General features: G+C 37.4%; 2 protein-coding genes across 5 annotated transcripts; one reads left to right on the forward strand and one right to left on the reverse strand.

Annotated features, from left to right (window-relative positions):
* Positions 1–55: 55 nt before the first annotated feature.
* Positions 56–3,766, reverse strand: LOC100119731 (peroxisome assembly factor 2). 2 transcript variants are annotated; one of them, XM_031926654.2, is made up of 6 exons: positions 3,257–3,766; positions 2,433–2,920; positions 1,904–2,359; positions 1,197–1,832; positions 825–1,124; positions 56–759 (listed from the first exon to the last, which is right to left on the reverse strand). In XM_031926654.2, the coding sequence occupies exons 2-6, from the start codon at positions 2,863–2,865 to the stop codon at positions 167–169; spliced, it is 2,418 nt and encodes an 805-aa protein (XP_031782514.1). In that variant the 5' UTR covers positions 2,866–2,920; positions 3,257–3,766; the 3' UTR covers positions 56–166. The 2 variants fall into 2 exon arrangements, with proteins under 2 accessions (XP_031782514.1, XP_031782513.1); XM_031926653.2 differs by having other exon boundaries at positions 2,433–2,924; positions 3,257–3,668.
* A 527-nt stretch (positions 3,767–4,293) lies between these two features.
* On the forward strand, positions 4,294–13,693 carry LOC100679995. Of its 3 annotated transcripts, none has more exons than XM_031926783.2 (17): positions 4,294–4,677; positions 5,870–6,039; positions 6,133–6,337; positions 6,416–6,612; positions 6,692–6,929; positions 6,995–7,151; positions 7,242–7,467; positions 7,541–7,797; positions 7,876–8,474; positions 8,594–9,277; positions 9,360–9,883; positions 9,956–10,125; positions 10,230–10,727; positions 11,217–11,392; positions 11,475–11,722; positions 11,803–12,066; positions 12,147–13,693. In XM_031926783.2, exons 2-17 carry the CDS (start codon positions 5,900–5,902, stop codon positions 12,319–12,321), a joined length of 4,758 nt encoding a protein of 1,585 aa, XP_031782643.1. In that variant the 5' UTR covers positions 4,294–4,677; positions 5,870–5,899; the 3' UTR covers positions 12,322–13,693. The 3 variants fall into 3 exon arrangements, with proteins under 3 accessions (XP_031782643.1, XP_032454634.1, XP_031782644.1); XM_032598743.1 differs by lacking the exon at positions 4,294–4,677 and adding an exon at positions 4,787–4,920; XM_031926784.2 differs by lacking the exon at positions 4,294–4,677 and adding an exon at positions 4,905–5,187.
* Positions 13,694–13,999: the final 306 nt, after the last annotated feature.

Raw genomic sequence — 13,999 nt, forward strand, 5'->3', positions numbered from 1 at the left:
TTGATTCATGCAATTATTTTACTTCACCAACATCCCAATTTAAAACTCCATAAGATATATTTTTATAACAGTTGAGGCATGTTTTTATTAAAATTACCAATATACAAAATTGACTTATCTACTAAACAACAGGTTTTTTATAAAAATTTAACAACCAAAAACGAAATCATCTAGTGGACAACTCTTCTCTCAGTTTCTCGTATCTTATTATTTCTTCTCTACTAACTGATGGCACTAAGTCTCTGCTCGTGTGCACGAAATCCTCCAAACCCACAACTACATCTTCTCCTTTGACCTCCTCTTTCTCTTTCTCACTTCCTTGACTAGTCAAAGCTCTACGTACAGCCCTGAGCCAGGCGTTTGAGCATACTGAATACAAATCTGCTCCCGTTAAATTATCTGGTAACTCCTTGACTAATTCTTCAAGCTCTTTCCCTCCTCTCGCCAGTCTAAAGTGTCGAGTCAGAGCTTTGAGGACACCCATCTGAGACTCTGTGTCGGAATAGATACCTACATAGAGCATTTTGTCAAAGCGACCAGGACGTAAAAGTGCTGGATCAATGAGATCTGGCCGATTGGTAGCAGCGATGATAAAGACGCTGCCTTGACTTTCGAGACCGTCCATTTCAGCCAGAAGCTGCGATACCACGCGGTCCATCACACCACCACTGTCGCCACTTTGGCCTCGGTTTGGAGCAAGGGAATCCAATTCGTCAAAGAAAATTATGCAAGGTGCCGCTGCTCGTGCTCTTTCAAATACTGTAAAGTAAAAATTAGAGGTATAAGTTAAAATTGATATAAAATCGAGAAATGGTTTAGTTTACCTTGTCGAACGTTCTTTTCACTTTGACCGACGTACATGTTCAACAGTTCGGGTCCTTTTACTGAGAGGAAATGAAGCTGACATTCTGTTGCTACTGCCTTGGCAAGTAAGGTTTTACCGGTTCCAGGTGGCCCATACAAAAGAAGACCAGACCTTTTAAGACCAGGAACATTGAGCAATGGCATTTCGATCCTGCGCATGATTTCCGTTTTTAGATCGGCTAATCCTCCTATATCTTCCCAATGAACCTTTGGTACACGTGGAGCACCGATTTGATCAGAGAACGTTGATTGCATATACTCTGAAAATACGTTAGATAATAATTAAGGATGGATCTAAGAATAAGAACATTTTTATTTTTAAAATAACGCACCACATGCATGAAGAAAATCATCATTGGTTAACTCAATAAAGTCGTTTTTACTGAAATCTTTTAGCCGTTGAAACCGATTTTTTATAGCATGTAAAACCAATGCTTCAAGGTCTGCCAATACGAAATCTGAACACATTTTAGCAATCTTTTGCAAGTCAACCTGATGTTTTAAGTTTTTGCTTTTTATGAGCCAGGACAATACTTCACACTTTTGATTTTGCTCCAAATGTCCTATGTTAATCTTCTCGACAAACGTCGTTTCCGAATCGATTGGTATCTCAGATTCATTGGATGTTGCAATTATAACGATCGGATACGTCAATTTCTTACTGTATAATTTTTTTACTTCAACTCCAAAGGCTGCAAGAACTCTCTCGTCGTTTTGCCCTTCGGAATTAATACCAAAAATTTGTATATTTCGGAGTAATAATAAACATGGAACGCAATTTTCGGCGTCGTGAAGAATGATACGCAATTTTGCTTCTGTTTGAGCAGAAGTCAATGATTGCACGTCAGTAAAATCAGCTTCTACCATATGTAAGCCCAATGATTGCGCAGCAGTTTTTATAAGTCGAGATTTTCCACTGCCTGATGGACCTTCGATAAGAAACACAGGTTTCACGTCTATACTTATTCCTATAATACAAAAAAATTACAAAATTTATTTTACATGGATTTTGATTTAAAGAAAGCTTCAAAAGCCATACTTTTTTGTAAAAACGGAGCTATGCACGCATGTAATTGTTGAAGTGGTTCTTTTAAGACAGGTGGCCAGCTGCTTAAAAATTGTTTCTCTGTATCTAGAGGAATGTCACACATACATTTTTTTGGAACATAACTATTCAAATTTGCTTCTTGAATTAAAGTAGTCTTTCCATAAATAACAAAGCTGCCATCAATAATTTTTTTTTCATCATCAATCTTTAAGCTATTTACACTGAAATATAAGGTCTCCATTTTACAGTCTGCTGTGTTATAATTGACCTCTGGAACATATTTTTTAACATCTATACCAAAAATATCATATAAGCGAAGATATCTTGGGAAGATAAAAAAATTATGTAATAAATTGCTTATCAGGTCATCTGTACAGTCATAAGGATTTGAAATTAAAGAAATTTTTATTTCTGTGGCATATGATACTGATTCATCTTGCACTGGATCTAAAAGTGGAATATAATTAAAAATTGTACTCTTAAAAATTTCAATATAGACACAAAAGTTAAATTAACTTACATAAAAATATTAGTGGCTCTTCCAAATTTTCAAAACCTAATCGCTTGCTTATGTTTAATTTCATACTTGCAGAAATATATACATTGTTCTCTAAAACATCGTCAGTGAATAAAACTGCTACTTTATATCTTTTTCTAGATATCTTACTACATAAATAAAACCAGTCTTTTGACTTATCCACAGTCTTAGAATTGCACAGAATGTATAAATTATCATCAATGTACGATTCATTACACCTTCCATATTTCATTACTAAAAATGAAAATATGTCGTCCGGTATACATTTCAACTTTAACTGGGATCTCAAGAGATGATCTAGTTTATTCAGCACATAGTAAATATAAAATAAACTGTATGTTGATCTTGAATTGAAATTCCCCGTAAGTTTTGTTTGATAAATTACCAATCGGATAATATCCTTGATGGAATTCATCTTCTATGGCTGTTAATATAATTCATGAAAGGCAGTGACGATTAGGTGGTGAGTACTGTCTGAAACAATGTAATTTTAAAATCTTTGTGTGGTAATCGAAAACAAACTTAAATTTCTAAATGTAATGTTTGCAAAACACTGCAATTATAAAAACAAAAACAAAGTATTTTCTTTATCCATTGATAGTGGTGACAATAATACTTTATGAGCTATATAACTTATTCAATAAATTATGTAATACAATTTATCTGTCAAGAAATCATTAAAATAAAATTCTATTTAATCCTGAACTCAATTTGCAAATGCTACTCGTTCTAACATAAATAAGCACATACAATAAACATGGTACGTTAAGACGGAGGTATAATTTACTAAAAAACTCCAAACTTACAAATTCGCACTTGAAAATGCAGCAGAAGATACTTAGTCACGACAAAATCAATCAACTGACCAGAGTGTAGAGGCTTTAAAAGACCCGGGCTAAAAGAGAGGTTAGCCGCTGCACATTGTTGCGTTGCAACTGCACGATGTCTGCACTCCGCGCACGCAATAAGTAAATATTATTCAGCTTGAGAACCACTGCATGCAGCTCCATCAGCCAATTTTGGATGACTACGAGCGCTGTTGCTATAGAAACGCGATTCGCCAGCTGTGTAGTCGGTTTCGTTTCGCAACTCGCCAAAGCGAATATATAGTCTCTCCATCTCTTTGCAACGAAATATGACGGTGCGGGAGAGAGCGACGAGAGGGAAGTCGAACATTTTTTGCGAGCCAACAGGCTTTGGCAGATGTGCGCATCGGTGTCGGCGGGGTGTCGCAGCTCGTGACGTCTGAGTTACCGTTCGGTGACTGCGTGAAGCTTTATTGATGTGTTGTTGTTCGTTGTTCAATGTTCGTGTCCTTTAGAATAGGAAACAAGTTTTCACTTGCAGTTTTTGTTTTCAAATATTGTGCATTTTCTTCTTACAACAAATGTACAACTAACACTTAAACTTTTATTTTTTCAATATTTTTAATTTGTTTATGTAATAAATTTATTACAAAAAAGTATTTTGTCTTAACAGACATAATAAAAAAAAACAGCTCAAAATAATAAAATAATAACCATTTAGGAATAGGCTCCGAAACAATCATATAAGGCCCCGATCATAAATCATAGCCTCAATGAAAAAAAAGGAGACGACAACAGCACAACAAACTGCCGTATACTTATACACCAGCGCTATGGGCAGGGCAGAAGCAGTTTCAAATTTAAAAATCCGTGACGGTCACGCAACCTGAGTCTCGCTGTACGTGAAATCTTTCGATTATCATTGCATCTATAATAAAATCGGCCAATCCAAAAACCCTGACGGTCACGGAACTGTCTCTGGATTCGCGAGCGAGACACCGGCATTTTGCATCCCACGCTCCCAACAAAGACAGCCTCAGTATAAGCGGCATAGAGCAGCAACATCCCGAGCTAATACTTAGAGGGAGAGAGAGAGAGAGAGAGAGAGAGAGAGAGAGAGAGGCAGTGTAGCAGAAGACAATTAAAGCCGTTGAGAGTGTCTCGCGCGATGGCCGTTGGAGCTTGAAGTACAAGGGACTGTGCGAGAGAGAGGGCTTGAAGCGTGTGTGTCTACTGCATCAGCGCGAGCGCTGAAGGGAGAGCGAGCGAGCTGCGAGAGGAGCTGGACCCGCGCGACCTAACCTAGTCCTCGTGGCGTCTCCTGCTGCCCGTGACCTGTCGTCGTCGCCCTAGGGACCAAGTGCCAAGCGACGACGCTCCCCCTGCTGACGACCCGGACGACGAGTATGCCAGGAAGCGCGGTGAGTCAGAGGAAGTTTGTATTCATTCCACCCCCTCATCTCGCGCTCTCTCCCTCTCTTTCTCTACATCTCTTTTTCTCAGCTCTCTCTCTCTCTCTCTCTACGTCCCTCTTATATGTGCCTATGGATGTGCCATACACCTATCCGGACGCGCTGTTTTATTTTACGTTAGGAAACCCTGCTCGCATATAGTTTGCCTCCCGCTTACGAGACTTCACGGGCAATTCGGAGCAAAAGCTCTCGGTTTGTTTACGTCGCGAGGAAGACGACGATGCGCGACGATCCTCCGCGATTGACGTGGAGTGAGCGTAAACGGGGCAAGAGAGGGACATCCCTCTCTCTCTTTCTCAGTCGCTCTAACTCACTCCTCCTCTTCGTCTAGCTCGCGGTGTATAATACTTATATGAAGCTCCTTTTTCTTTTTTACGCGCCCGTGTCACACGCACCGTCGGGAAATTTAGATCAATTGGCTTCGAATGCTGCGGTCCCTGCTTTTTCGCGAACTGCCTTGTAAGCTGCTGCATAGAACACAATGGGCACTTGGTTTTTGCATTTTGCTTGCATATGTTGAGTGGCAGTGTTGTGACACTTTTTTGGGACGTGATGCTCTCTAGTGTCCCTCTAATTTTGTCGTTTTTTCATGCTTAGGAGCTTTCGTGAATCTTAAATGTAGCCAAACAAGGAGGAGATTTCTGCTCTCTTTTTTTTTCTCAACTAGTTTCTGTGGTGTATATCATTGACTGCTGAAGGATTTAAAGAGACATTTTGAGCTTCGAGTGGTGTTGCATATGTTGCACTGTTTTTTTAGCTGCTAGCAAAATATATATCCATTGAGTATCTGCTTGGATCACTATGCTTTTTAATCAGACTTTATTTTTCAACTAGAGAGAGTTATTTTTAAAGTGAATTAGCAGATACTAATATGTGGCAGTCAACATTTGCAAAACTAAGTAGTAATTCCATAATAAAATAACAACTTGATCCGATATTTTTGCTGTTACAATAATTGAAGATATGATTTATTTGATGTTAGCAACATCATTCCTTTTAATGATAGCCATTGATATTCTATTATTTTTATCAGTAATCAAAGTTAACCTGATAGTACTGTAATATACTACCTGGCCAAACCTAATACTATACCTCTAAGATAAGTATTGCATTTCTGATAAAATAAATTTCCTTATTCTAGGATGAGCAACACAATTTTTAAAGAGAGAAAATGGACCCGGCGACTGTTATTTCTCTGTGCAAAGAGAACATTCAACCTTTAAAACATGGAAGAAATGCTGCACAGCTCGGTACTGCACTTCGAGCTCAAGAAGATGTAGAGGCTCAACAGTTACTCCAACAGGAGAGACAGTGAGTCACTTCTATTTGGTTGATTGATTTATTAATGACTTAGTTTTTACAATATTTTGATATGCAATATACACTTTTTTATGTATTAAATAGAATGTATGAGGATACAATCAAAAATTATGTTGGCGATGATCCTTTGGAGAATTGGTATGATTATATTTCTTGGGTAGAGCAGAGCTATCCTAAAAGTGGACATGAGTCTCCCTTAGCAAGACTTTTACAGCAGTGTTTGACTAATTTTGAAAAAGAAACAAAGTACCATCAAGATCAAAGGTTTATTCGATTGTGGATAAATTATGTAAGTCAATAAAATAAATGCATAATTTTTTACAAAGGTATTAAAAATTGTTACACAATACTATTTCTTTCATTTTAGATAAGTATGCAAAAGAATCCTTTGGAACTGTATCAACTCCTTTACAATAATGGAATTGGAACCATGGTTGCTGATTTATATCGAGCTTGGGCATTTGAACTGGAACAAGTTGAGGATTTTAAAAGGGCGGATGAAGTGTACATGATTGGTATGAGCTGTCGTGCTGAACCTCGAGAGGAATTAGACTACGCACACAAGTATGTTCTGATACCAATAAATAAGCTTAATTTTATTTACTCAACTGTTTGTACTTATTTTAATGATCTTTTTTCTTAGAAACTTTCAATTAGCTGTCGCTCGAAAAATGCTAGGACGCAATGACGACAGGAACGAAGTTTCTGTAGCTGAGCAGAGACATGCATTCAGTTCTTTAAAAGCAATTAAGGCTGGAAAAAGAGTAGGTAGTGTAAGAACGGGCCATCGAGTGCGTGACTACATGCCAGGTGCAGTTCCGCAACAAACGGGCACAATGAGCCAAGCACAAAAGCCAAATGCTCCAATACAGATTTATCAGGTACGTTTACGAATTTTGTTTTAAATGAACAAACGCTACCAGATATTAGCAGTTTTTGCTTGTAGGATGATATGCCTGGCGAGATGAAAGGATCTAGTATTCTAGATCATGTTCCAATTGAAGAGGCTGTGCACAAAGAAAATACCATTAAACCAGGACCCTGGAACAATAATGCCAGGAAATGTCCACTCATATCTTCAGCTGTGAAACCGTCTTTCAAGGGTAAAAAGAAATAATATATAAGTGATACTTGCCAACAAATACTTTCATTGCTGGTTGCTTTATAAAAACATACGCATTTTTAATGTTTAGTGCACGAAGATACCGAAGAAATTAACATGGACAAACTAAGACTTTTTCCAAATCACATTGCGTTCTACGACGATAGTAAATATGATGATTGCGTGGTGCCCGTATTTGTTCCAGACGTGCCTAATCCAAATATTATCCTCAAATCTCAATATCCCAAAGACTTAGTTTACGCCAATAATGAGGACAGAAGCTTAGAACAAATTAAAGCTCAAAAGTATCTCGAAACGTAAGTTGCTATATCTTTATAAAGACAAATCAATCGGAATTTTCAAACAATCTTCAAAGTTCAATTTTTGCAGCTGGCGACGAAAAAATCAACTATCTTCAAATAGCCAAATGCAAGACACAAATAGTGTAAATCAACATTCCATACCAAAAGTACAACACGGCAATCAGTTGGAGGAATTGGAGCGCCAAAACGCTGAAAGACAGAGACTAGAGCAGCAGCAGAGAGAAGCTGAATTGGAAAGACAAAGGCTAATAGAGCAGCAGCAAAGAGAGGCTGAATTAGAAAGGCAAAGGCAGATCGAGCAACAGCAGCGAGAGGCTGAACTTGGTAAGCTGTTTAAAATGTCTGAATATTACTTGCAATAATATTTTGTCAGCGTATAAATTAACGTTTATAATTACATAGAACGTCAGCGGCAACAGCAGCAACGTTTGCAGCAAGAGCAAATGGAAAATTTACAACGCGTTGCAGAGCTCAAACGACAGATGTATGAAGCTGAGCAGAATGAGTTGAAACGAATCGAGGCCGAACGACTTCAACAGCAGCAGCAGCAACAGCAGCAACATCAACAACACCAGCAAAGCATTCACAATTCAAGCTACATGAGTACGCATCATTCATCTACAACGGACGAGCAACATTTGCTCGGCCAAAGCATGACAGTCAATACTAAGGAGGCTATAAGTGCCGTACAGGATTTGTGGCAATCGCCTAGCAGTAATTCCAGTCGCATGATGAGTCCTATCGTACATAGAATGCAAGCAGAATCCAGAAGTAAGATCTCCTTTGACATACACATGGACAGCTCTATGACGCAGAACGTCGTGGTCAGTAATAAACTGCAGCATCAACAGCAGCAAAGTTTTGGTCCTGTTCCTGTATTCAACGATCAGGAAAACCACCACTTTGATAATCCCTTCTCCAATCACGAGCATCAGAACTCTTACAACAATCACTCTGCAGCTCAGAACTCTTATCATTTGCAGAATTCATATCAGATGCAGGTTCGTATAAGAATATTACAATTATTATAATAGGATATATATATATATATATATATATATATATATATATATATATATATATCATACTATGCACTGATATAATTATTTTCTCATAACAGCAACATCACGAATCGCATCTTCAGCCTCCTCATCAACAACCCCATCTCCACCACGCACAACATCATCCGCAGCATATGCAGTCTCCTCATCACCACCAAGCACTGATGCAACAGCAGCACCAACCTCAGCATCCTCAACATCACCAGGTCTCGCCGCATATGCAGCCACCTCACCAGTTGGCGCATCATCAAACTTCTCCTCACGCGATGCATCATCAGTCAGCGCCACAACATCATGCGGTGGCTCAGCACCATTATCCACAACATATGCAGCTACCTGTTCAACACATGCCACAGAATCAACAGCACCATATGCAACATGCCCAACTTGGCGTGCCACAGCACATAAATACGACACAGCACATGAATACGTCGCAGCACATGAACACATCACAGAATATGAGCACGTCACAACATATGAACACGTCTCAACATTTGAATTCTTCACAGCATCTTAACAATTCTCAACATCTCCAACATCACCCCCATCACCCTCCTCAGCATCAGACGCATTTGCAACATCCGCAACACGTTTCGCATCCTCATCATGCTCAACAGGTTGCTCAGCAACAGCAACAATCTCAGCAACATATGTACCACCATGTGCCAAATACCATGGGATACCTGCAGCCCTATACATCTCCCTTACAGTCTGGCCACAGTATTGAGCAACAGCAAAAACAGGTACGGATTTTACTGGGATTTTGAATTTAAAAAAAAATTGATTTGCTAACCGAATATTTACACAAATCTGTCCAATTCTCAGTTACACTATTCAGGATACATTGACCCAGCTGCTGATACAAGTGCCGGAAAACCTTCACCCTATCGAATGCCGCCAGATTTACCACATATTAAATCTCCGGGTATGAATCGTCGCGACCTTAAGTATCTTGAAAATGCAGAGAACAAAGAGAATGCGGCTGTCGGCTTGGAATATAATGGCGTCTTAGATGACAGTGTGATCAAGCAACAACAACATCATCATCAACAGCAGCAGCAACAGCACCAGCCACAGGATGAGAACAACCTCTACAACATAGATGAGAGCCTTGGAATATCTCCTCTTCCTGGCGTAAACGAGACCTGCTACACCGAAACCTTCAATCGACCTCTTATTGCTTCTACTCCTATGACAAATCATTTTAAGGCCTACAAACCGCCTAAAGATGTGCAACACCAACATCAGCAACATCAACATCAATTACAGCAGCAACAACAGCAACACGTACAGCAGCATCCGCCACAACATCATCAGTACCAGAACCAACCTGTTGTCCCACATACTCCGTAAGTAAACTTGTATACATTTTACTTCTAAAAAAATTTGAAATATAACTTTCGATTTCATTAATTTTTTAGAGCACAAACAATACCTAGCTCTGGCGATCTGGGTGAAAAATTAAGCGTAATAATGGAATCGACCAGAGAATATGTCTCCAGCAGTTCGGCTAGCAGTGGAACTACTAGAATGGCTTTCACGATAACTCGTGATGACTTACCAACGATAAAAGAACAGTCTACCGTAGATGGTAAGAACTAATATGAATATTCTAAAACTCTATGGATGAAAGTCTCCTTTCAAGAAAAAAAAATAATAATAATAATAAATTAATTGTACTTTTTACGCAAACAGATACAACAACGAATAATTATTTGAGCGGTAATGCTTCCACCTACGAGCAGCAGCAACATGCGGCCTACGAACAAAAAATGCGAGCGCAAATCCAAGCAGTGCACGCACAAAGTCCGCGTACAGTTCAGCGCAACGTTGATCAAATAACTAGTGAAATCAAGAATAATTGCGATTTGCGCAAATCCATTAGTTTTAGCAATGGAGGAACAAAAACGCCTCAGACATCGCCAGAGGCCAAGCCGCCAGTGCAACCGCAACAGCCGCCTGACAGCTCAATGGATTATGAGTTCCACGAGCCGATGGAACAGGTTGAGGACGAACCAGTAAAAGAAGAACCTCCGTTCGAGCTACCTGAAGGAGACATTAATCCATTTGATAAGAATCTTATAAGTGGTTTGTTAAGAAGAATGAAGTTCCCCCAAAGTCAGCACGCCAATGGCTACTGCAAGCTCCGGTCAAATCTCGTTAAGTTTGTGCCTTCTAGTACTATCACTCTTGGTAAGTTAAACTTTCAATTGGAAAGTATTTTTTTATTTGAGACATAAGTGCAATGTATCACTTGACCACGAATTCATCTACAAGAATTTTTTACATCGTAATAACTTCAAAGATTAACTTAAAATTTAGTTCATTAAGTAGTGTTATTAAAGAAAAATAAAAAATTATAACATTTATAGCACAGACTGCTAAAATCCGCAAGTCTCGCCTATTCGTGACTAAAGTAGTCCTTTTTTGCACCTTGTTTATCACACTCGCTACGCTCGTGTGCTAACCTCACGGTGCAAATAAGGACTACTTTAGTCACGAATAGGCGAGACTTGCGGATTTTAGCAGTCTGTGCTATAAAATTTTATACGATACTCTTGACTTAAATGTTTGAGTTTTACACGGCGCTTAGCGCCCTCGCTACGCTCGGGTGCTAACTGCGCCGTGTAAAAAAGAACCATTTAAGTCACACGTATCGTAATGTACTATTTTTTCTAAAAGGAAACGATACTTATGATTTGGATAAGTGCCTTGGAAAAGGAACGTACGGAACAGTTTTCAAAGGAACTGATTTGCAAACCCGTAAGGTTGTTGCGTTAAAAACGCAAAAGCCAGCTTGGGTTTGGGAATATTACATTGCTAGAGAGATCAAGACACGACTCACAAATCCGCACATGGTTTGTTCTTTTTTCCTTAACTTTATCACCAGTACAACAAAAATGGAACAAATTCTATGCATTTACTCAAAATTAATTACAGCTGCGAGGTTTCATGGACGTCCAAACTGCCTACATAGCAGAGAATGGAAGCGTGTTAGTCTCGGAATTTTCCAAGTATGGTACTTTATTAGAAGTAACGAATAAAATCAAGATTTCTACGGGAAAACCTTTGAGCGAACCACTAGCCATTTTCTTTACGATAGAGATGCTTCAGATTGTGGAGTATTTGCACAAATGCCAAATTATACATGCTGATATCAAGCCCGACAATTTCCTTTTGATGCACATGTAATTTTGATTACTTACATCACTTAATATGTAAAGTTAATTTAAATTCTTTTATTTTTAATATCTTTCATTTCTAACAGGCCCTCTGAGGACGTGAGACCAACCATTCAGTTAATAGACTTTGGTTGTGGTATAGACATGACTTTATTCCCCGAGGGTACAAAATTTACACAGATCATCAAAACAGAAGACTTTACATGCATTGAAATGCAGACCGGGAAGCCGTGGACTTACCAAACCGATTTATACTGTTTGGCTGCCTCTAGTCATTGCCTCCTGTTTGGAAACTACATGCGAGTTTCAATGAGTGGAAAGAAGTGGTATATCAATTCTAAATTACCAAGGTGAAATTTATTAACTATCTTAAAGAAATCAATCATTATTGTATGCAAATGTATAACATTTCTATGTCATTTTGCTGTAGGTACGCTAAGAAAGTTGTATGGGAAAAGTACTTTACTGATTTACTAAACATCGAGTCTTGTGAGAATCTTCCGGATTTACCTAAATTGCGAAACATGATGGAGGAAGCGCTGGCACAAATGTCTGAGCTGCAGACTAAGTATCGACAGTTCTCCAACGTACTCAATCATCGATAACGCTTACTTAATCTATCTTACTCACAAATCGTCATTCAGAAAAACGTATCGAATACAACGTGTAAACCTTGGTTGCTGCAAGGCGTTGTCGATCTTTTTCTTGCTATTTCTCCATCAGTTCGGAACTTGCTTGGTTATAACCATAGTTTTAATCAATGTGACATTAAGAGGTTGATATTTATTTGAGATTTTCCTTTTAGCTAATAATGTTAACATAAGAAAACAGCTTCCTGCTTGTAACTGATACAGTTTGTTATACGCTCATTTATATTATAATTTACTATGGATGATTGATAAATTTTTAAGAAAAGGAAAATTACTTCATAAATATTGAATATTATTAGTTGTATTGGTATTCAATAAACAGCTTATATTACAATTCTATGCAAGATCCCTATCGCGTGCTTTGCTAAGGAGCAACAGCTTTGAGAAAGATTGCGCAACCAACGTTTATAAAGTGAAAATAACTGTAATGTGCTATTTATTATAAACATCATTTACGATTTATTAATCCTAAAAATTAGCTGAAAATTCTCAACTACTTTTTGAACATGCTTCTGTATCAAACTTAAATATGGTTTAAACATAAAGTTGCAATAATTTATAATGTATAGGCATAGGTAACCATATTCTTTATTTTCTGTTTTTTAGAATTTTTAACCTTAGGTAAGGTCTTTTTTAATGATATTTTACGTTTTGAACGTTTTACTTAGATCTTATTTTTAAAAAACCCAACATATGTCGTATGTTTAAGTTTGATACATCAAGAGCATATCCGTATGTTGAGTCATCGTAATATAGGTTATATAAAAAAGGGTTAAGTGAGTAGGGATGTAATAAGATAAGAAGATATGGACAAAGATTTCAGATTTACGTTGAAGGTGATTTATTGTTAGATTTTATAAAACCTACAAATATTAGGTCGTGTAATAGTAATAATAATAACTATAATATTTAAAGTATATATGAATAATGTGAAATAAAATGAATTAAATGGCTGATGCTAAGGTATGTTATATGCAGAAGCAACAAAATGGCAAAATATCGCGCACGTTCAATCATATACTGACATATGTATACTTTGCCTTACTTGGACGTTGCAGCGTAAAAAACGAATTTTGATGACAACATTGACACTGAACAAAATTCGAATATCACTTGTAAACTATTCATTTTCAAACTTTTAATTTGAGCGCTATATTGCCCTTTTTCCGTCGATCGAATTAAAGGGTCAATAAAAACAAATTAAAATTAACTGTTGATACGCTGGTCTTACTTCGTTTCAATAAGATGCTCCACTTGTTTTAAGAAATACTGAAGCATATAAAATTATATCTTTTTCTATAATAAAACAAAAGGAGACTTGTATAAATTGATTTGTATTTTTTATGACCCCTTCACTGCAATATTTTACGACTTTCGTTACAAAATTGTTTGAAAACTTGAAAGAACATATTATTTAGTAATTTTATTGTATAAATCTGTACATACAAAAATTTAATTTTACTTGCATTAAACAGTTTCAATCGCAGCTTTTTAAGTATTTTTTTTTTCAATTTACACCTTTTCTTTCCAAAAATTACAATTATAAAGTTGAAATTTTAAGCTTTCTCAAGATTTTTGTTTAAGATATTTAAACTTCTAAAAGAGCGTCATTTGTAAACCAACTTAACTAAAA

Source organism: Nasonia vitripennis, chromosome 3 (genome assembly GCF_009193385.2).
Source record: "Nasonia vitripennis strain AsymCx chromosome 3, Nvit_psr_1.1, whole genome shotgun sequence".
NCBI lineage: Eukaryota > Metazoa > Arthropoda > Insecta > Hymenoptera > Pteromalidae > Nasonia > Nasonia vitripennis.

Excerpts from the sequence above, each read along its gene's own strand:
- LOC100119731 (XM_031926654.2), bottom strand. The coding sequence starts at position 2,865 with ATGAATTCCATCAAGGATATTATCCGATTGGTAATTTATCAAACAAAA. Across the intron at positions 1,125-1,196 it reads TGATTTTCTTCATGCATGTG|AGTATATGCAATCAACGTTC; the intron begins GTGCGTTATTTT and ends ACGTATTTTCAG. Across the intron at positions 760-824 it reads TGAAAAGAACGTTCGACAAG|TATTTGAAAGAGCACGAGCA; the intron begins GTAAACTAAACC and ends TTTACTTTACAG.
- LOC100679995 (XM_031926783.2), top strand. The coding sequence starts at position 5,900 with ATGGACCCGGCGACTGTTATTTCTCTGTGCAAAGAGAACATTCAACCT. Across the intron at positions 7,798-7,875 it reads GCAGCGAGAGGCTGAACTTG|AACGTCAGCGGCAACAGCAG; the intron begins GTAAGCTGTTTA and ends ATAATTACATAG. Across the intron at positions 10,728-11,216 it reads TTCTAGTACTATCACTCTTG|GAAACGATACTTATGATTTG; the intron begins GTAAGTTAAACT and ends TTTTTCTAAAAG.